Source organism: Pinus tabuliformis, chromosome 2_1 (genome assembly GCF_031772625.1).
Source record: "Pinus tabuliformis cultivar Carrire ecotype Pingquan chromosome 2_1, CPIR1, whole genome shotgun sequence".
NCBI classification, from domain to species: Eukaryota; Viridiplantae; Streptophyta; class Pinopsida; order Pinales; family Pinaceae; genus Pinus; species Pinus tabuliformis.
In genome coordinates this window covers 747,398,871-747,421,242 of record NC_142299.1, presented here as the reverse complement: position 1 = coordinate 747,421,242, position 22,372 = coordinate 747,398,871, and the positions used below count along the sequence as shown (strand labels likewise).

The window sequence follows — 22,372 nt, the reverse complement described above, 5'->3', positions numbered from 1 at the left end:
AAAAGTTAAGGTTAGATAAGTAGTATTGGTTTTGTTTTATTTTTATGAAGTATAAAATCAAAAATCGAAGAAAAAAAAAAAAAAAAACGATTTTGTTTTCATTTTGTTTCAATTTTAGTGTAGGTCCCGATTTTGTTTATTTGGTTTGGCTTTATAAGATCATGAAAATCTAAAAAATATAAAATATAAAAAATAAAAATTCCACAAAATCATAAAAAGGTTTAGTCCTTAGGTTATTTTATTTAGTCTTGTTTTATTTTAGAATTTAGTTTTTCTTTGTGATTTTGATTTATATTTTAATCATTTAGAAATTAAAAAATAAAAATAAACATTTAAAAAATCCAAATCATTAAAAGAAAAATTAAAAATTAAAAAAAAAAAAAAGACTAATTAAAAATTGGAAATCCCTTTTGATGTCTTTTTTCTGTTGTGGTATCAGTGTTCATCATTTTACTATAGTTAAATGTACTTAAATTTTTAACAGGAGATTAACTATTGGAAGTGATTAATTTCCTAGATTTGGAATTTCAAGCATAATTATTTTAAATTCTAAGTGCCTAGCTTTTAAATTTTGTGGTTATTCAATGTATTCTATCTTTTGAAAATTTAAATGCCGGAGCTTTTGCTAAGTCACTGATCGTTATTGCTTGATTGATTTAGTGCTTATCATATGCTAGACATTTCAGTAAATATATTCAAGCAATTGCTAAAAGGTTTGTTTATATTTATATTTCCTAAAGCAGCAGTTGATAATTAATTATTTGATCATTGACTCCATAAAGCACTGGTTGTAATAATTTAAAACTCAATCAATTTCTTAATATCGCTAAGCCTTTATCAAGTATTTGATTGTCTCACTGTGTCTCCCAAACCGGCTGATTCCCAACTGGTTCTCCTTTATCCCATAGGGTCTACCCCCCTTAGCCTACTTCAGGGAGACAACTTAAACAGAGAGATCGGGGATAGGGTGACAGCCCCTGGTCTGAGCGTTGTCACGGTGCTTGGACACTCTTTGCGACAACAGGGCTCCTTTTTGCCCAATTTTAAATGGGAAAGTATGCAACAATGCACCCAAATGGAAAACGACAAACTCTGTGGTATTGCCATGTGAGTCATGCCTCGTGTTCTCAATGAAGCCTCTGACCTAATAACATTACTATGACTCTTCCAGATTGGATTGGCCTTTTTTTTCTAAATATGATCAAATACTTCACCTGAAAAGGTCCCACTATAGCAATGGAAGACTAATAAACTCCCATCAGCTAATTGGATTTTACGACTGTAATACAGTAGAATGAGAAGGTGATGGAAAAAGGCTGCTTTAATCCACTTGGTGCTGCCAAAAGCCAAACAGAGTTATTACCATGAACTTGGTGTTGTGACATAATAAATCTATATATTGCTATTGCAATGACTTCGAAGAGCAGGGTGTTGTTACTTCTTCTATTCCATCTTCATGAGGTAGACATAGACAATTTGCTTATCATGTGGTGAAAGATGAATATGCTCCACATGACACCCATAAGTGACTTGGGTAGAGTCCCCTTAAATGTTTTCACATCTGCAGTAAGGTCTTTGGAAGAAAATGCGAGCATGATACATCTCTAAGAGAACTCCATCTCAACACTGAGAATAAACATAAAACAAGTACCAGATTTGTAAGTCAAATGACATACCTAGTGTCAATTCAAAGCCCAATCCTGTGAAGGTTCCACATGCAAAGGCTGCCAAATCTTCAGATAGGGCACACGTAATAATTGGATGTAGTAGCTCCTTGGTAGTAGGTGGAAATTTGCACATAATCATAAATATCAAAAATAAAATGCTTAAAAATCATTATCTTTTCCAATGTAGAATGAAAATAAATACAAACCACTCTAGAACAATGAGTGGATGAATATATGATTATCTTTGCCCAGAAATATAAACCATTTGGGGTGTTATTGAAAATATCTACAAATAATAAAGCTATTTTACCTAGATCCAGTGATGAATCCTAATGCAATTGCCGCTAGGAGAAATGGAAGGCATGTCAGAGCATAAGTTCCAAATGCACAGGGTGAAAGAACAGTCAAAATAAATGAAACTGACAAGATAATAGTCCAGAACCAAACTCTTTTCTTGAAAACGGAGAAGGCTTTGGCATGGGCTCTGCAGCTATCATTTTTGTTCTGACCATCTTTCTTACAGCAATGGCTGTGTATCCCGCAACATAGAGTGATGATGCCCAGCCTCCAACCATATAAATGAACACAAGAAAGATGTGAATATCTCCATTTAAACAGTTTGAAGCTTAACACTATCTTTAAACTTTACTAAGAGATTTCCTTACAGTCTTCCAGTTATGTTATTTCATGATCCTAATTATTTATCTACCTTTTTCTAAAGCTCATGAAAGATGCATTAATGAAATTAACAGAGTAGAGTTTTGTTGGCTAATAAGAGAATTAAGTGACCTCACCTAAGATGGTTATGATATATAGATCCAATGCCACTTACAATAGTGTAATTCTAATGCCAACTAGGCATCAAGAATCTAAACACCAAAAAAAAAAATCAATGCCAAACTGTCAAGTGTTGAGCTGATTTCCAACTGTCAAGTGTCCACCCATTAAGAGATCCTGGTGTGGATGAGGATGATGGCACTCTAATTTCAGGAACCTGAACAGCCTCAACTCTAAGTGCCATCTTCTTCCTCTTAATGCCCTTTGCTCTTGCCAGCATTTTCTGATTCAATGGATTGCAGAAGCCACAGTCTTCAGCTGTCCTTCCCAAGAGCTTGTTCAAGGGCAATGGAGATCTTGTGACAGACATTTGTGAAGCAGCAAATGCCATTATTCACACAAAGTTTTAGCCAAAAATGGCGAAAAACAGAGTGATGACTGAAGGAAATGGGGATTAGGCTTTCACAGGAAAGTTATGGCACGCAACAGACACTGATTTGAGTAGTTATACTCTCAACCTAAGTTACCAAAAAACGGATACGGGAATGGATACGGGTACGGGGTTTGAAACGGATACGGCAAATTTTCAAAAAATCTGGATACGATACGGCAGGAAACGGCACATATATATATATATATATATATATATATATATTTTAAAAATAAAAATTTCATATTACCATTCATATTTCAAAATCTAGATTATCATCTATGATCTATCATGATTCATCATCATCAATTCAACATATGCCATAAACATTCAAGTCCAATGTTATTTGTTATACTTCTCTAACTAGGTGGCCTATGCTTGATTCTTTTTCAGCAGTCGAATGCCAGTTAACAAGTTAATTTATTTTGTAGTGCTCCGTGATTCTTAGTTTCTGTCTTCTGAAATAGCTAAATGACAGAGGATAGGCCAAATTCAGTTGCATGACACATCCCAGTGGTGAATATCTTGAAAAATATTTGTTTCATGCTTTAGAAGAGCCAACGAAACCCTGTCCAAATATCATAGCAATGAGCAGATTTCATTTCTTTGTTCATGTTTTGAAAATTTGAAATGATGAAAATTTGAAATTTTGTTATCAGGCCTTGGCTAAGGAATCTCATCCAAGTGAGCATCATCAAATATCTTGGCTAAAACCAAGATGGTCTTATCTTGCCTTCCTGATTCTTCAAAACAGCACTGATATGGACTAATTTCAGTGGCAATATGACCTAAACCTTCTTGGAAATCACTTGCAGAGGTTCATTTTACCTCATGCTTGGCTGTCCTATTCATAAAAGCTAATTTCTCAGCAATATCACAGTGATCTACAAGAAATTTCAGATCTGATTTATGGTCCAAGTTAGAACTTAGAGGGCAACAGGCCTGCATTCCCACATCAGATTTACACACACAGGAAATGGATAGGAAAAACCTAGAAGAGAGAGAAGATAATTCCAAAAACTTCTTTTACACGTGAGAGATGAGAGAGGTTGTATAACTTATTTTTTATTTATTCTTAATTATTACTGAAGTACTTAATTAATAACTTAATGCACCATCATTAACATAATCTAAGTACATAAAATATTAAATAACCATTCACTAAACGTTTAAAGTATTTACTGACATGTGGTGTATAAGCTGCCTTGAAATTGACTCTGATGGAGTTTGTTTTATCATCTTGGTATTTTTTGGCTGAGTTGATAGGAATAGAAGCAAGTTTTTTTTACTGAAAAAAATAGAAGCATTTTTCCATACAAGACTCATCAGTTTATGTTTTTGTGTTGTGCAGTGGTCGTCTACTAAAAACATTGGTAGATGTAAAATACAGAAATCTCCATCTAACACCTGTAGAGATTATAATTTATCTACAATGCAATTTCCTTTTGTGTGGCTGTTGTTATTGCAATTGCTTTCACAATATATGCCAGGAGAGCTTTAAAAAATTCATGAGTATGGGGGTTGTCGTAAGGCGTATATTATACAAGTTAGTCGTGCAGCCAATTTTCAATTTTAAGTTTGCTATTCCCGGCGGGCAGACTTCAAAACCCTTTTTTTGCTGTAAAACGTTTCAAATTTTTCCAAATACGTTTCAAAATTTCAGAAAACGTTTTCAAATTTCTAAAACGGCACGTTTTTCCTACAAAAACGTCGTTTGAAAAAAACGTCACGTATCCAAAAACAAAAAACGGCACCAAAACGTTTTTCCGGCGTTTCGTTCCAGGATCCGGATCTGAAATGGGAAAACGTCGTTTTGGGGGTTAGGGTAGCCGTTTCCGGCAACTTAGCTCTCAACCAACTTGAAAAAGAAGGTCAAAGAGCACCCACAAGCAGGCGCTCTCTGAGTTTGATCTCTGCTACTTGAAAGTCTAACACAATACATCAAAGGTAAGGCCTTAAACCTGAGTAATAGCATTGGTTGTTGGAACCAGAAAAATCATGTGATTCACATGCACTCTTTGCATGAGGAGTGAGAATGGACAGGGCCAAGCTATTGGCAGCCACATTTTTTACTAAAAAAGTCAAGGAATCACATGGGACAATAAAATAGTAGGACTCCATGATCTACTAAATTATATACCATTTTAACTGTCCATGATTCCTTGAAAACATAGTGGTTTGTTCATGCTTCATTCACTTTCAATGCCAATCATATCCTTAACAAGAATAACGGTATAAATTGAATTCTAGAGTGGTAGATAGAGGAAAATGGAATGGTATAACCAATGTTGCATTAATCATTATCGGGATTAAATCGGCGCGGGGAAAAAATCGGAAAAAATCGGAATTATCGGGAAATTATCGGAAAAAATTGGGAAATAATCGTTTGGTACAAAAATATTCATTTTTTTCATTTTTTTTCAATTTTTTTAATATCTAAACCATCTACAACATAAAATAAATACATTGACACATAAATATGATAAAAAAACTAATATATAAGATGTTTAATATCATTTCTAGTGCTAAAATCACACATAACATTGAATCATGTCCTGAATAGTAAGTCCTGACTCCTGAGTCCCAACTCAGCCTCAAAATATCAACAAAAAATATGATAATGTATCTCATCATGTCATAATGTCATATACAATAAAATGAAGAAAATAACTAAAGTCTAATCCTATTGATTTCCTTTGTCCCTCTTGCAAGAAAATGCCACAGCTTTCCCTTTCCCTCTAGATGTAGATGTTGGTGCTGGTGGAGTTGGCAGTGGAGTCTGCTATGCTCTAGAAGCTGAAGAACTAGAAGTAGGAGCTATAGGAGGTAGACCACGTCCTCTACTGGTGGCAGGGGTAGCCCGGGCAGGTGGTGTCACCTGGAAACATTACAATCTCCCAATCCTGAAATCCTGAAAAACTGATAAGTCTGCTGGATTTTGAATGAAATCTAAAATTCTACTTTCTCCATATGAAATTCAATGAGGCTGGAACCACTCTCAAACATCCTGAGACATTTCATGGTAATGTTAAAAATTTAAGTAAAAGGATGAAAATGAAGATTAAGGAGAATGTCACTTTTACTTTAAGAATTTAACATTACCATGAATAGCATATCAATACTAGGGCCTAGACTTGATCATTAAGCTGCCTCACTCAAAAATTATTTGTTTCTTTCAAAAAAAATTGCATTTCATACATTTAGCATCCCTTAAAAGACCAAAAAAAACATTATAAAACCTCTCTGCCATCTGTCGTGACCCTCGACGATTTTTTACGTTTTTATCGCGATTTTTTCATAAAATCGTGATTTTTCAATAAAAATCAACAAAAAAAAATCCGGCGATTTTTGCGTTTAATTATCGCGATTTTTTCATTTTATCGCGATTTTCAGAACACTAGGTATAACTAATAGATGTTTGGGCCATTTTTTTTTGGAATCAGGTGATACAATTTTGGGGATATTGTGATTTCTTGTTGTTTGAAATGCCTTTTTGATTCAGTGTCTTGAAAATCCTTTAGACACTTAGATTCTGTAAATTACACAACTCAAACTTATTATTCTAAAAAATCTCTACTAAATTTTACACAAAATTAACCAAGAAAAAACAAAAACATCTACTACTTAGACTAAGCTTAAAAAAATAAGTGGACCTATTGTCGCACAGAGTGTCTAAGCACCACGACAACGCTCAAATCGGGGGCTGTCACCCTGATCCCCGATCTCTCTGTTTAAGCTGTCTCCCTACAGCAAGCTAAGGGGGGTAGACCCTATGGAGAAACAGGATAAAAAAGAACTAGCTAGAAATCAACCAGTTCGGGAGACACAGCGAGGCAATCGAATACTTGATTAAGGCTTAGCGATGTTCAAAATTTAATTAGATAAATGCCAGTGCCTTATGGAGTTAACGACCCAAAGTAATTAATTGGCTGTTGCGGCTAAAATAATTGACGATTGCTAGAAAATATTTGCAAAATATCTAACATGTAACAAGCATTAAATGATCCAAGCAATGACGATCAATCTTACTAGATGCACAATGAATTAGCAGTTAAATTTCACGAGATACAAATACTTTAAATAACCACACAATTTAAATGCTAATGAGTTCAGATCCTAGAATTGAAATGATTATACTGAAAATCCCAAATCTAGGAAATTTACCACTTTCCAAATAGTTAATCTTTAAATATAAAAAATTAAGGACATTTAACTATAGAAAAATGACAAGTACCACAAAGATTTTGTCTTTAGATTCTTGTCCTTAGCACCACATGGAATTTTAAATTTGATAATTTAATTAATCCTTAGGAAGACCCGCTCAATGTGCTAAGTTGGACTTGATATGGTAAATGAAAATAAAAAATACTTAATTAAATTTAAATTTTTATGGGCAATAAGCCGCATAAAAATGAAAGTTTAAGTTTTTTTATTTTATTTGTAATTTCAAAGTCACAAAATATAAATTTTTATGATTTTCTCAACTTTTTAAATTTAATTTTATTTTATTTTTTTAAAGATCTTTAATTAAAAGACAAAGTCAAAATCTAAAAATGTAAAAAAGAAAAGAAAAGAAAATCAAAATAGAAAGAAGAATCGAAAATCATGAGCGAACAAAAGAAAAATTAAATTTCAAAATTTTTATTTATTTATATATGTTTTAGATTGAAACTAAACTAAATTGAAACAAATTAAAATCATGAAATAAAAAAGAAAAAGTCTAACCCTAAACTCAATAGGAGTCACACCACACAAAATGAAATCAAATAGCTTATGGTTAAACAAGTGAAATAAAATCTACCCTAACCTAATAAAAAAAAAATCGAAGCGTATCGTTGTTTGTTTGTGCAAGTTCGAAGAGTTTGAAGGTGGCAGGGAGAGAAAAATTCGACGACAAAATAGTGAAGGTCGACGGAATGGAGAAGGATGAGGGTTCAACAATTTCATTTGCAGGTTTGGAGAGGCAATACGTATGTGACAAAGGAGGAGTGATGAGAATGAGGGCGGATCATATGGAGCAGCATGAGCAAAGTTTCGATGGCAACAGAGAGAAGGGATACACGGAGGAGAATGAGGGAGGTTGGAGCTGTAGGAAACACGGAGGGGTTTTAAAGAAGCATGGAGAGTTGGAGAATGCTGGAGCAGATTAAGTGGCTGTATGGAGGAATAAGGCGATGATGGAGAGGGAAAGACCAATGGCAGCAAGGCTTACGAGCAGCAAAGGAGAGAATGAGCAATGGGCAAGGTTAGCACGATGAGAGGGATTGAAGGCAACGAATTGAGGCAAGAAGGTACAACGCACAGAGCTACGTGAGGGTTTAGGGAGCAAGACAGAGCAGGAATACAGCGTGGAGAGCGGATGGATGGCAGCATAAGGAGGATCGTATGGAGGGTTAGGGACGTGTTAAGAAAAACGTACAGGAGCTGGGGGGATGCTGCAACAAAAGGCTTTGAGGATCTGGAGAGAGATGCAAGGCTAGGGCCTTGTAAAAAAATTTGAAATTTGCATAGTAAACCCCAAAAAAATCCATCAGCGAAACAAAGAACAAAACAACTTAATGGTGGTCCGGAAACCCATTTAAAAAAAAAAAAAAATTCAGAAATCTTAATTAAAATTTTAAATCCTTCTACTTCAGATTCCTTGATGAAAACCCCACAAAAATTTTCTAGATCTGAAATAAATACCCCTGCAAGAGCTGATCCTGAGGCCATATCTTACCCTCCAGGGCCTAGATCTGGCTTCAAACAAGAATTCTCCTTCAGTTCTGTACTTGCGATGACAAAAACAAAACACCCAGAAACAATATATACAATGATGAAATTAAAAACCCCAAAAACCAGCTAAATAATTACAGTAATTACAAGCTAAAGGCTCTAAGTAGCCAGATCTATCTTTATGCCACACATATTTTTTAAAATTTTAATTTTAAGGTGAGGTGCTTCGGAAAAAACCCTTCATGCATCAACAATGAAAGTTCTAATGATAAGCCCGGGATTCAATCAAGCTAGGCTCTTCAGAAAATGCTAATCGGGAGTTGGCTGGTCCAACTGAAAACTTCCCCAAATGCCCTGTGATCTTAAAATCAAGAATTTCCTGCACATCTCAATTCAACCATTAACGTAGAGAGAGAAAACGACAATAAAATTCAGATTCAATGGAGATACCTGCCATTATATTCAGAATTTAAAATACCATTCAAAACCCAGTGATCAAACAAGAGACCTGTGCTTAAATCACTCTTCATAAAGCTATCATCAATGGCTGAAAGGAAATCTATGCATGAAAATAAAACATCTTACATCATTTCCCCGAAGATTAACACCAACAGAAATTAACCCCAAAGTCTTTCTTTATTGCTCATAAAAAAAAAAGTTTACAAGAGGACTTTCACTTAACACACGATCAAAAGATCGGATCATCTCAATTGACAACTGACTCTCTATTTAAAGATAAATTTCCCAACGGCTAGTTCGAGTGATCTTTGTCAAAGCGATCTCGACCGTTGATGAGGATCAAAATTTCTTTTAATCTCATCAGTCGAAATTTCAAATATTGAGGAAATTTTGAATTTTTCCATTAAATGCACTTTAATATCTTCAAAATTAAAATTTTGCATTTATTTCCTCAAAACTTTGACTTTGACTTAACCCCAGGGACCTAAGACATAAAATTTAGCAAAATAATCAACTAACCTAGTCCCTGGACCAGTTAAGATTTAATTTTTTAAAGGATCCACGAATTTTACCTCTAGAAAATTTAAATTTACCTGGGACCTAGGACCTATGAGGGGGATAAATTATTTTTCCGACCCTCAAGACATTTTAAATCATGATTTTTTCACATTTTTTACATCTCAAGGGGGAAAATCCATTTGACCAAGACCCTCACAGACTACCCATTTCTGCAACATAAATATAATCTAGCAGATCAAGCAATTTGTAATAAAATAACCTAACCAAATAGTTAGGATTATTTCCAAATCACTTTTACATAGACTCAATCTAGCACACTAGGACTCCCCTAACATTCTGATGACAAAATCCATTCCGGCTTTGGTGTAAGGCTGAAGGAAAACTCTGTCAATCATGGATCGGTGAGACAAAAAACCTTTCGAAATGTAGACCGTCATCAAAAAATTAGGTTTACCTAGGCAATTACATACACGACACGGATTTGCTGAGATTATTTACAATTTACACATGCAGAAAGGGTTTACAATATAACATGATCAGGCTGATGATAATAGCCAAACGGCACGGACACGTTGATCAAGCGCTATCCCTTGGGCGAAAAAAGGGGGTGTACTGCTCTGGGTCGTTGACACGTAGTGGTCAACAAGACCTAATCTGGGTGAACATTTTATAGGACTATGGTACTGACTACTGATGGTGTGAGATAGAAGTTGTGCTGAATTACAAATTGTGCAAGTCCACCCAACTCAATTATGAAATGTACAGTAAAATTGGCCCAAACACAGATAACACCACAAATAAGAGAACTGATAAGTAGCCCAAATAATCGAATGGAGGTATAAGGACAACTAAAAAAGTTAGTGACCACAATTATAAGATAGCTTAGTGACTAGACGACTAAAAAAGTTAGTCACCAATAAGCTACAGTAAATACCAATTCCACAAATATTTGTGAAGGAAATATGCTCTAACAATCTTTGTAGTGAATGTTGTAAACATCTAAAGTGCTACAGGCACAAATTGAGGTGCTACATTGCAGCTCAAAAAGCCACAACAAAGCTGCCACAAACAACAATCTAACTGGCGTTTTCCCCATTCCCCATAGAAACATTTACCAACATCAAATGAAGACCCGCTACATATCCTTCATGCCGCTGTCTAGTGATAAGTGGAAATCAAAAGAAATATCCATGGAAGAAACCTTCAGCAAGCTGAAAATATAGGTATAACACAAGTTGCGGTCAAACATGTCATTGGACCCACCTAGATTACGTTAGAATGTCTCATGGCCCATGCACACATAAGTGGATCAAAATCTACCCCCATATCCTTCACTTTGCAGCCCAACAAACCAGCTAAAGAGGTTGAGTGCTTTGAGCCTCCTGTAAGAGGTATTGAGGTCAACTCCCAAAGCTCATTGCCTCTATTACATGCCTCACATGATGTTTTTGTGAGGTCAAGCATCATAATCAACTAATAGGTTTACAATAGGTACCATCTACAAAATGCAAGTATCCAAGGGTTTCTGTATGGCCTCCACACGATCGAGGCATGCATCTCCACACAACGGACAAAGATTCAACTCACAAAACAAGTTGGCATGAGGTGCACATGATTCAATTCAACAGAACATGGGATGGAATGGTGACTCATCTCACAAGAGCACAATTCCCGTTGGCGCATGCCTTGGGCATTCTACACCAAAGGGACTTACACCATTAGGAATGAGATGAGCCACCACTCTATCCCAAGCTTTGTCGAATTGAGCCATGCGCACTGTTACCCACCATTTTGTGGGTGATATCCCTACTAGAAAAAAATTCTTGAAGATGGTCCTCAGTCGGCAGCTCCTTGCAGCCACCAACTAGCTCGCTGTGCCGTTTCTCCGCCACCTAAGCCAGCCATGTGGTCCCTCACCCATCTATCATGATCGTATGTTTGAAGGTGGGCTTACCGAACCTAAAAGTATGCCTTGTCATTTGGTAGTTAAGTATTGTAGTTTGCTTATCATGGATACTTTTGGGCATGGATTAGTGGGGGGATTTGGCGGAAAGAATGGGCTAGGTTTGTGCTCTTGTCCCCTAGACCTCTTTTGGATGTCAACCTTGGACCCTAGTCCCGTGGGATCTCTTTTACTGACCTTTGGGCTTTAGGGAGGGTATTACATGGGAAACCCTGATTTAGGTTGCATTGTCCTACTCCCTCATCTGCATATATCACTCCCCTTCCACTCATTATAACCCCATTCATCATTTCTCCCACCTGGGTCCACATTCCTCCACTGGGTCCACATAGGGTTAGCCTTCCCCCTCCCCTTGCCCACACCTTGGGTCGGGCCTGGAATGATGCCCCGAAGGTTGATGCAGCTAAAAAGAAAAGTAAAAGCATAATTGGCCACATTCAACAGGAAAATGTACCACAAAATGCAAAAGATGGCTGGGACAAACACATTTAGCACGTGGGCAAAAGCCAATACATGAGCTCTACCCCATCATCATGGCCATCACCCTGGTTCCTACAGGCCCTAGATGAGCCTCCTTTATCATTCAAGAACCCATGATTGTCCCAACCCCTGGTGGGAAATGAATCGCCCTACCTTAAAGGGGGTATCCACTACTATATCTCACACATCATGCTCTTATCTCTTGAGGCCCCAAGCAGTCAATTAAAGAAAAATCATAAAAGGCATAAGGCATATAAAAAAGGGTGGAAAAATCAAGGTCGGGGCACCTCATGTACCACGATTGCTCCCTCCTTATGAAACCGGATTCGTCCCCCAAGGCCCACGAATCACAATACCGTGCCCGATTTTCGAACACGAATCCAAAAAAAGGCAACCAGCACGGCATTAAAAGGCGAGTTTATTGCCTTTTCTTTTCACTTTCACTTGTCTATTTTGTTGTGGGTTTGTTGTGGGTGTTTTGGAGCAAGGAGCAAAGAGTGTGGGAGCGTTTTCAAGGAGATTCAAGCAACAGGTAAGTGTATTTGCTCTCTATTCCTTTTGCATTTTTATTACAACACTTTGTATATGCATTTCTTTTACAAATTTGTGCATTTTTGTTTTATTTTTTTACAGCATTCAAGGCTCAATCAAAGGCAACATGGAAAGGGCAAAGGAAGGGGAAGAATGTCCCCATTAGAGATGCCCCTCCTCTCCCAATTTCATCAGATTCTGCTGCAAATATTCCCTCTACTGCAAGTAAAGTTGAGGGAAGACTTCCTTCTCAATGTAACATTGAGAAATATCCCTTGTGGAAATATGTCACAAGAGAGCAAGGGCCACCCAGCAAGGTGAAGGGAGGAGGCAATGTGAGTTGGAAATGCAACTATTGCCACAATACTTTCAGGAGCACATATTTTCGTGTGAAAGGTCATTTGTTGGCTTTATCGAATTGTGGAATTGGAACTTGTACAAAGGTGCCTTTACCAAAGAGGAAAGAAATGGAAAGAGAGTCCAATGTTGGTATGGCAAATGTGGCTGCAAAATAAAATAAAAAACCAGGAATGATGACCCCCTTCCATTCTTGAGGAAAAGCAGCAACACATTCCCATTTGAGAGTTCTGGTGGGGGACAAGCAACAAAAAGAAAGGCAATTTCACTTGGTCCAATGGACAAGATTTTTCAGAAGGAGAAATGAAAAGAGTTTGATCTCACCATTGCCTTTTTTTCTATCAAAAATTCCTATCCTTTAATGTTGCATGCTCACCTCTATTTATTGAGATGAGTCGAGCTCTAACTCAAGGGGCTCTATCAAGGTATGTGCCTCCTAGGTCTAAGAAGCTTAGAACCACATTGTTGAAGAAGGCAAAAAAAGAGGTGGAAAAATGCTTGAGCCTATTAAAGCATCATGGCCAACATCTAAGGTTAGCATTGCTTCTGATGGATGGACAGATCCAGCACGGCACCCACTCATCAACTTCATGGTGTCTTCCTTGAATGGTCCAATTTTCTTGAAAGCAGTGGATGCACTTGGACAATACAAGGATGCACAATATATGGGTGAGTTGTTTATTAAAGTTATTGAAGATGTAGGTGTTGATTCTTGTGTGCAAATCATTACAGATAATGCACCTATTTGCAAGGTTGCTGGCATGATTGTGGAAGCTAAATATCCACAAGTATTTTGGACACCTTGCATTGTCCATTCATTGAACTTAACGTTGAAATCCATTGGTCTTGACGTGCTTTGGATTGGTAACATTATTGAGGATGCACGACATATCTGTAACTTTGTACAAAATCATACAAATGCCCTCACTGTCTACAAGGAGGACAACAATCTATCATTGTTGAAGATTGCAGATACACGATTTGCCTCTTCATTCATCATGTTGAAGAGGTTGAGGGAGGTCAAGACCGCTCTTGGGGCCATGGTTATTTCAGAGTTTTGGTCATTTTGGAGAAAGACAGATCAAGTAGCCTCTAAAAGAGTGAAGGACACAGTGTTAGATGATGCTTGGTGGGAGAGGGTAGATCTACTTATTCAGATGATGGACCCTATCATTTCTTTGCTTCGATTTGCAGATAAAAACCAACCCATCCTAGGAGAGGTTTATGAGGGATGGGATTCCATGATTGAGTCTGTGAGGAGCATTATTCTACAGAGTGAGTGCCTCAAGTATGAGACATCACCAGAGGCCTTCTTCACCACTATACAAGGCATTCTTATCAGCAGATGGGACAAGAATTGCACACTTTTACATTGTTTGGCTCACTCATTAAACCCAAAATACTACAACCATGAGTGGCTGAATGGTGGACCTTCCCGCAGATTCCCTCCTCACATGGATGGTGAAATCTCACAGGGGAGGAAAGATGTATTCAGACGGGATTTTTAGGATAGAGCATCCCTTGATGAGATGGAGGATGCCTTTGCAAATTTTTCCATTAGCACTGGTTGATTTGCAGGGTATGATCTGATTAGACACAGGGGGGCTAAGAAGCCCTATTCTTGGTGGGAAAATCATGGGGCAACAAGCGCTCCTCTACAGCAGTTAGCCATGAGGCTCCTCTCTCAGGTGACTTCATCCTCTAGTTATGCAAGGAATTGGATCAAATATGAGAATTTGTATAGTGTCAAGAAGAGCAGGCTTGAGCAGTCCAGGGCAAAGACAATGGTGTATGTGCACACCAACCTTCATCTTATTTACAGGGAGAGGGATGAGTGGTTGAAGGGAAAGACAAAGATGTGGGATGTCTTTCTTGATGATATGGGTCTAGACAGTAGTATTGAGTTGGCATTGGCCAACTTGGATCTCAATGATCCAGTGCTAGAGTCTGTCAGATTTTATGATGGTGATATTGTAGAGGGGTTATCCTCCACCCAACAAATGCAGAGATGACTATGGATACAGAGGAGGAGGATGCAGCAAAGGAGAGCAGTGGTGACCATAATGATCAAGACAGCGATGTTGATTTTGATGATGACTATGAGGATTGATGACTCATGAGTCATGAGCTACCTACTGCCTTGAGGCTTGTATTCTTGTAGACTATAGTTGTTTTGTATTTGCTATTTCTATTTGCCATTGGCATTGCACTACCTATGTAACACATTTTGATTTTGATGACTTAATGAGAAAACTACAGTATCTTTATCTTACTATCTTGTCTTTCTCCTATTGGATCATTGATGAATTGAATATGTATTATGATTTATCATTTATGTCACAATTGTATTTGTATGCATAATGTTAATTTGTAAATCTTACATCTAGATGAAGATCTATGTTTGAAATCAATGAATTTGTATCATTAATGAGAATTTGTGTAAGAAATATCTAATTTTTAATATATATATATATATATATATATATATATCCGAATGTGTCCTGTTCCGGGGGGTCAACGTGTGCGTATCTGATACTTGTATCCGTCGAATCCCGAATCCCCGTGTCAGGTGACTTAGCTCTCTCCTATACCTTATATACCCAAGTGTGGGCTTCCCTTTTATTAGCTACCCTAGTACCCCAGCATGTGGCCCAGGGCTGCCCCTTTTCATCCCCTACTCCATTCATCTCTTTATCACATGCCACCACCCTTTAAAGGATGTACCTTCGACATACTATCCCCTTTAGAAGTAGAAACCACCTAATGGGATACTTGGTTAACCCCATTTGGAGCTTGGAGAAATTAGCACATGCCAAAGCCCACTATGGAAGGGCATGCCATCGATTTCCTTGATGACCTGTTATACTGGAAGGCTAGGAGACGCATTGGATCTTATGCAAAATTGCAGGTGATCTCCATTTTGGGTTTGGTCTCCCTATACAGTGTCCTAACCCTCCAAAGGGCTACATTGGCACATGTAGGGTTGTATGTTGAGAGCCATAGGCCTCCACAGCAGTAGACAACACTCCATGGATCCCCAGAGATGTTGAAATATTGTTCGAAATTCACCTACTGGACGAGAAAGATGCACCTGGTTCACCTTTGCCCAGCGAGCCCCACAGTTGTACCATGCACTTGGTAGATGACCCCGGACTTGTATGCTGATGTGGCATCACTTACACCATCATTTGAGCCCTTACAGATGGTCTACAAGCATCTTGGACATACTTGGAGACCCATGAGGTCACTTGTGTGCCCTCACGCCCATTGGGAGCACCACAGGTTTATTATGTTGAGAACAAGGGGCCAACCCCTTGTCCATTACGTTTGGGAGTCCTATTCATTATTGTGGCACCTATGGACTTCATTAGGCTTCTTAAAAGGCCCAATGACATGTATTATTGATCATTCGACCTCTTGAGAGGCTTGTTATTTTGCTTATGAGCTAGTTTGGTGGGCTTGTCACCAAAAGTTAGTTATTTGCACATTATTTTTATTTTAGGGGCTAATGTAGGCTCAAGTAGCTAAATCGAACTCATTAGGAGTGTACAAATACAAATGATGAGAGTTCATTTCTCATCATCACTTGGATTTGGAACTAGTATCTCTTTAGATATTTTCGCTATCCTTCTTGGAGGACGAATTTTTGGAGCATGGAATGAATTTTGATGTTTGGATAATTTTCATATGTCTTGGAGCTTCTTGATGGCAAGTTTTTTGGATGGTTGGATATATTCTTATACATGTAAGTACATTTTAATGCTATTCTTTCTTTCTAATTTTGTCACATACATTGTTGCTAGGATTTCGCTATACTAGGGCTTATTTGTTGCATCTCTTATGCGAAGTTGTGGAAATTTTGTTTCTGGATAGTGAATGCTTCATGTATGGGCCATGTATAATGAATGAATGTTCCTAGGGATGTTTCATTACTAAAATTCATCTTGACAAGCCATTTATCTTGAAAAACGAAGTATAAAGTCTTTGAAGTTGCTTTTGTTGTTGCCCTAGTGCCAAGCGAAGTTGTCTTTAAGGCCTCCTTGACCTAGAAAATTCAAAGGTCCATAGTCATAATTCTACCTAACTCTAATCTCCCCAAAGGATTAGGCACTGATCCACCCAAAGGTGATCACCTTAAACCTATTTTCCTTCTCCCGTTTCCTCTTCTCTAGGTCTAGTCCTCTAGGTCATCTAGGGAATCAATTATCTCACGATCTAGCCATCCAAATACTTCGAACTTCGGTCCACAACTGTGTTGGTGTGTTCTCAAGAAGCCCTCCAAATTTCATGAGATTTCGATGGTGAGATCTTGAGATATCGCAAGCCCTAGCTCAAAGACCAATTCTTGCCCTTGGTTTGCCTTAGGCTAGAAACCTCACTGAGATCCTTGCATTGGCTTTCATTGAAAATTCATTCCTTGATCCCTTCCCCTCCCTAATTAGGTCAAGCATATCATTGGTTGCTAAATCCTATCCCCTTGACTAAACCTTGGGTCCACTTGGTCCAGTGTGGTCCCATGCAATATCAAGGTTAATTCTTCAAAGATCACCTAGTACCCAAGTTTCCACAAGAATTCTAGGGCTTAGGGATCTCCTTTATAAGATGCATACTCAAAACCTAACCCTAGAAATTTTCCCAAGCCCTTCCTAGAGAGCCTTCCATCTTGTCTTCCAAGACAATTGATCCACATATTTTAGCCTCTCTTGTGAATAGGCTTCTAGGATCACCCCTCACCCTATCATAGGTCTATCCATTTAGTGATCCTCATCATAACGGGTCTCCTCCCATCGATGAAGGTCCGTAAAGAGAAGGGAGCCTTAGCCAAGGTGACAGTGGGATATTGCTCCATTTGTTGCCCTTAGCCTAGTAGCAGCCCTCCAAGGATCCCCTTTTTGGACCCCTGCTAATTTGAGCAGTAACACGCACCTCGTGCCAGCTTGTTCTTTGGGCCAAGTCTGTCCATCGTATGGGCACAAACGGCTTGGTCAGTCAGAGGTCTTACAGTTTCCCTACAAGAGTTTCCTTGGAGAAAAGTGGTGACTTTTGATTTGCCACATTAAAGTTTTTTATTAATTTTATTGAATGAACCAAAGTCAATGAATTATTAACATATAGAAAGAGATAAATCTCTATCTAGAAAGATTTGAGAATAATTTTTTTAAGAGGTTTAATTAATGGAAATATTTCAAATTAATATTAAGACCCATCCAATCTCTTTTACTCATGGAAAAGTCAATCTTAAAAGACTATTCCAGCTCCAATTAATACCTGATGAAACAAAATAAAATTAAGAAGTACACATTAAAAGTATTCAGTTAAATATTAATTCTAAATTCTAAAGCTGAAGTACCCAACTACATAGTGAAGAAGCAAGACCCTCACTCTTTGTGCACCCACTAACTGTCGAAGAAGTTAGCCTTGGAATAAGTAACACATGAACTATGAATTCCACAAATCACTTAACCTTCGAAACTAAAAGTCCTTTTTGTGCAATGGGGTAGGAGTATTTGTCATCCTTTGAAAATAAAAAACTCTTTTGCCACAATTGTCAAAGAGAATATTCAAGTAACAATAAAATGCAGAAATTTGAGACTCAAATTAAAAGGTTCAAGAACAAACCAACAAAGCATTGACAAAAAATGACAAAGTATCAAAACAAAAAACCAAGATCTCAAGAAGGAAATTGACAAGAAATCATGGGAAAGATGAATAAAATTCTTGTTTGAAGCACCATAATCAAATCTTGGTTGCACAAATCAATAAGCTGAAAAAACAAGAAGAAATGACAATAAGAAAAATATAGAACAACATACAACAAGGAACCATTGGCAATAAAGAAACAATGACCAATCCATTTGAAATAAAGAAGTCTTTAGATATTAAAATCTAAACATCGGAGAAAGGAACCAACACAATTCCAATAGATAACATAAATCAGGATGGCATTTATATGTTGGAATGTTATCAATCAATGGATTAACAAAATTGACAAATGACAAATATTCCAACACTAAAATCAAGACACGACAATAAAGGGATGCATTAACACCATCCAAATCACAAGATTAATCTTAATCAACACCAAATCAATATGAAATAAGCAACATTCTTCATACCTTCAAAAGAATCAGTATTCCAAAATAGAGCAGGGACAAATCAACAACTTACTTGGAAAAAATGAAACAAGAAGTTCCATCCAAACAAGAAAAATGAATTGTCATAGATATATATTGTACAAAGAACATTGATCATGCCAATCTGGATCCTGTAAGGAAGATGGTTTGGACTCTGTTTCAGCATTGGCAAGTCTTTTCATATTCAAATCCTCTTTCCATGACTGTGCTCCACCCAGTACTGCTGACTTCTGAATAAAATAAACACAGAAAAAGGGCACTCTGACATTACATAAGCAATAAAAATATACTGAAATGTACAGGAAATTACTTTTAAGAGTCCTAACTTACATCACTATATTTTGTGTTTCTTCCATAGCTCTCAGCTCTAGTTTTGAGCATTGAAACCACATTATCACCACCTCGGCATAAACAAGTATTAGGTCTTCGTCTCTCTTGATTATTGCACTGTTTTCCAAAGATTTTGCACATGGAAACATTGTAATGGCCATTGGGATGTTCTGCTCCCAAATGCAAAATAATTAATTCATCTAAAGGGCATTCATCCTCTCCACAACTGTACACAACAAGAGAAAAACCCTTATAATATCCATTTCCAGAAACAGAGATAAGCTCAGACTAGAGATTTGAACATTATAATAGATAGATTTATGGACCTACCCTCCATAAATGGCTATGTCTGAGTCAGCTAGAACAGCACTGTGAGAAAAATGACCTTGGGATTGCTGCCCACCAACATCAAATTGAGTCCATGAACAAGTATTTGTGTCAAGCATCCATATATCATTGTAATATGCATGATCTCCAACCCCACCAATAATATATACCTGGAAAACATTTGACAAATTGGACGATTGCAGGTTGGTAATTCACAAGTTCTTTTGTCCTCATGCAAGCAAGTCTTTTTTAGCCATAGCCATGGACAAAATCTTTTCAGGATTATCCTGGTTTATGAAGGAAAAAAAAATGGATCTGTAAGAGGATGTAGGATTGATTACCTTGCAGTCAATGCTAACAGTTGCATGTCCAGCACACACTCCTGGTGAACATGGCCCTTCTATAACTAGCTGTTACATAACAAGTATATTCAACTTGTTCATTTACAGGAAATAGAAGGTTGAAGCTTTTACCGAAGCATTATAGAATATCAGATTATGGGCTTAGTAAGTTTCCAGGGAAAAAATTTATACACCTCTTTCAATCAAGTTTAATTCACATCAAAAAGTGCCTTTTTTGGGAAAATCATTAGATTCGAAACATCATACTTCAGAGTCTAGATAAACAAAATGCATATTTCCACTAATATGCATTGAATGGACTTGAAATCATGACAAAAAAATCATAGTTCTTTTGACATCCTCTAGTAGATTTTCAGATAACAACACAATGGAGATCCAAATGAAAACGTACATTTTGGGGAACTGATAAAAGACACCAAAAGATGATATTCCACAGTAGGATGTTATTCCACCTAGATTTGTACTGGGATGGGTAGATTTATTTTCAAGAGATTGAGCAAAAATTCACAAGGTATTCATAAAAGCATCAGAAGATTGAACATTCAAAGAATTAAAGTTTGGCACAAATAACATGTATGCCTCTGCCATCAAAAAATATAAGTTTCCACCGAGAAAAGTACAGGAATTTCTTATTGTGTGCTGGCATCAAATTAGGTATATTTATGAAAAGCATGAATGTTTTGCTTGTGCCAGGAAATGGCTTCAATTTTACTATAAACTAATACTGATTTATAGTTTGGCACTCTACTATGTGGAATATGACAGATTGAATGGATTATAGTTTGGCACTCTACTATGTGGAATATGACACAACAGATTGAATGGATGGGCAGTGGAGGATAGCCAATCTTAATGGCAGCCTGCAGGATGGTTTCGCTTAATAACCCCTAGCAACATGTGGGCATGTGTAGCTGGTTGGTTATTTAAACAACTTGCCATTTGAGCAGACCAAACATAAAAATTTGCTCCAAATTTTGGAGATTATGCCTCAAAAGGAAAATAAGATCATGGGCTTTTAAAAAAGATCTAAGATTTGGAAAAAATGCTAGAACCTTTCTTATAATAATTGATAACTGTGACAGAGACTAACATTGTGAAGATACAAATTTTATTATCCAGCTAAAGAGATTCCCAATCCTGGCATAAGAGTAGTTGTGTTGAAGACTTAAGTTGAGCTTACTCTGTGGGGGATTAACACATGCCCTGTTGATACAGGCATTGACTTTTCAATGCAAAGGTCTGAAGCTAAAATCTCCTGAAGTCCACCCCCGTGTTCAAGTGGGTTATTGTACATTGTTAATGTGGAGTTGGGGTTCAAAGCTTCCCACATATCAAACAAAAGGGATTACTTATCAAAATGGAAAAAGAAAAATGTTGAACTTACTCTAGACCAAGTTAAGGTATCAAGATCCAAAATATCAACTTCTCCTAAGTAATGGTCTCCACAATCTCCACCGTACACCACAAGCCTGTTTTCAACAGCAACTGCAGTATGGCTATCCCTGGGAGTAGGCAGATCCCCCTTCACATCAGGGGAAATCCATTTCATCTGCTTCAGGTCCAAAATATGAACATCATTCAAATAATTCCCTTCCCCTTCTCCACTGCCCCAAAAAATAACCAATTTACTATCACCAATAAGAGTTGTATTGTGGCTCTCTCGTGGGGATGGTGGAGTTCCTCAAAGGCAAGGCTGCCTCCATTCCTTCGTCTGCAAGTCCAGAATGTGCAGATCATTTATCTTCTTAGACCCGTTTGTGCTCCCAAACACTATTTATCAAGGTTTGAAAAAAATATCTGTAAATTAATTGTGTATGCAGATTTCGGACAGAAAAGAATAATCGAAGGAGCTTTCTTCAATTGGCCATGACACTAGTATACACTATACATCCCAACAATGAAAAGGTGGTGCTTGAAACTTTGATAGAGACAAAACATTATTTTCAATCACAACTCATAAGGGCAAGGAAGTACATACAACGTTGGTACACACATTTGCATATCAAGAAAGGTGAAACTGGAGAACAAATTCTCCATTCTCTATTTTGAGACAGAGTCATTGCAACCTGAAGCAGGACAGAAAAGGCCAAAGAAATTGTATTGGAAACTATATGAAGGAAACATTTGATATGCCTCAAAAACTTCGCATAACAAGCTCCCAGCATTTGTTAGTGCTGGAATATGCAATTTTATAAGCATTATAGAGATATAGATTCAGAAGAAAAAAGCATACCAAATGCTGCATTCACTTCCATTCTGTCCAGACTCCAGAGTCTAAGATGGAAATGATTAACCCTAATACAGGCATTTATTTCGATCAC

The 22,372-nt window shown here is 37.3% G+C and overlaps 1 protein-coding gene across 7 annotated transcripts in view; it reads right to left on the bottom strand.

The window, feature by feature from the left end:
• Positions 1-22,192, bottom strand: part of LOC149202741 (pre-mRNA-processing-splicing factor 8A-like) — a 58,633-nt gene extending 36,441 nt beyond the window's left edge. For 4 of the 7 annotated variants that reach the window (XR_016253905.1, XR_016253906.1, XM_089403240.1 and 1 more), the window contains exons 1-2: positions 19,693-19,829; positions 19,363-19,588 (exon numbers count right to left, since the gene is read on the bottom strand). Coding sequence is in view for 4 of the 7 variants with exons in the window: in XM_089403240.1 (XP_089259366.1) it covers positions 19,363-19,523 (161 nt within the window). In the remaining 3 variants the exon portion in view is untranslated. Of the gene's footprint in view, positions 1-19,066; positions 19,263-19,362; positions 19,589-19,692; positions 19,860-20,030; positions 20,100-21,435 lie in introns of those variants that run through there. The other 3 variants (XM_089403239.1, XM_089403238.1, XR_016253904.1) reach the window with 3 other exon arrangements.
• Positions 22,193-22,372: the final 180 nt, after the last annotated feature.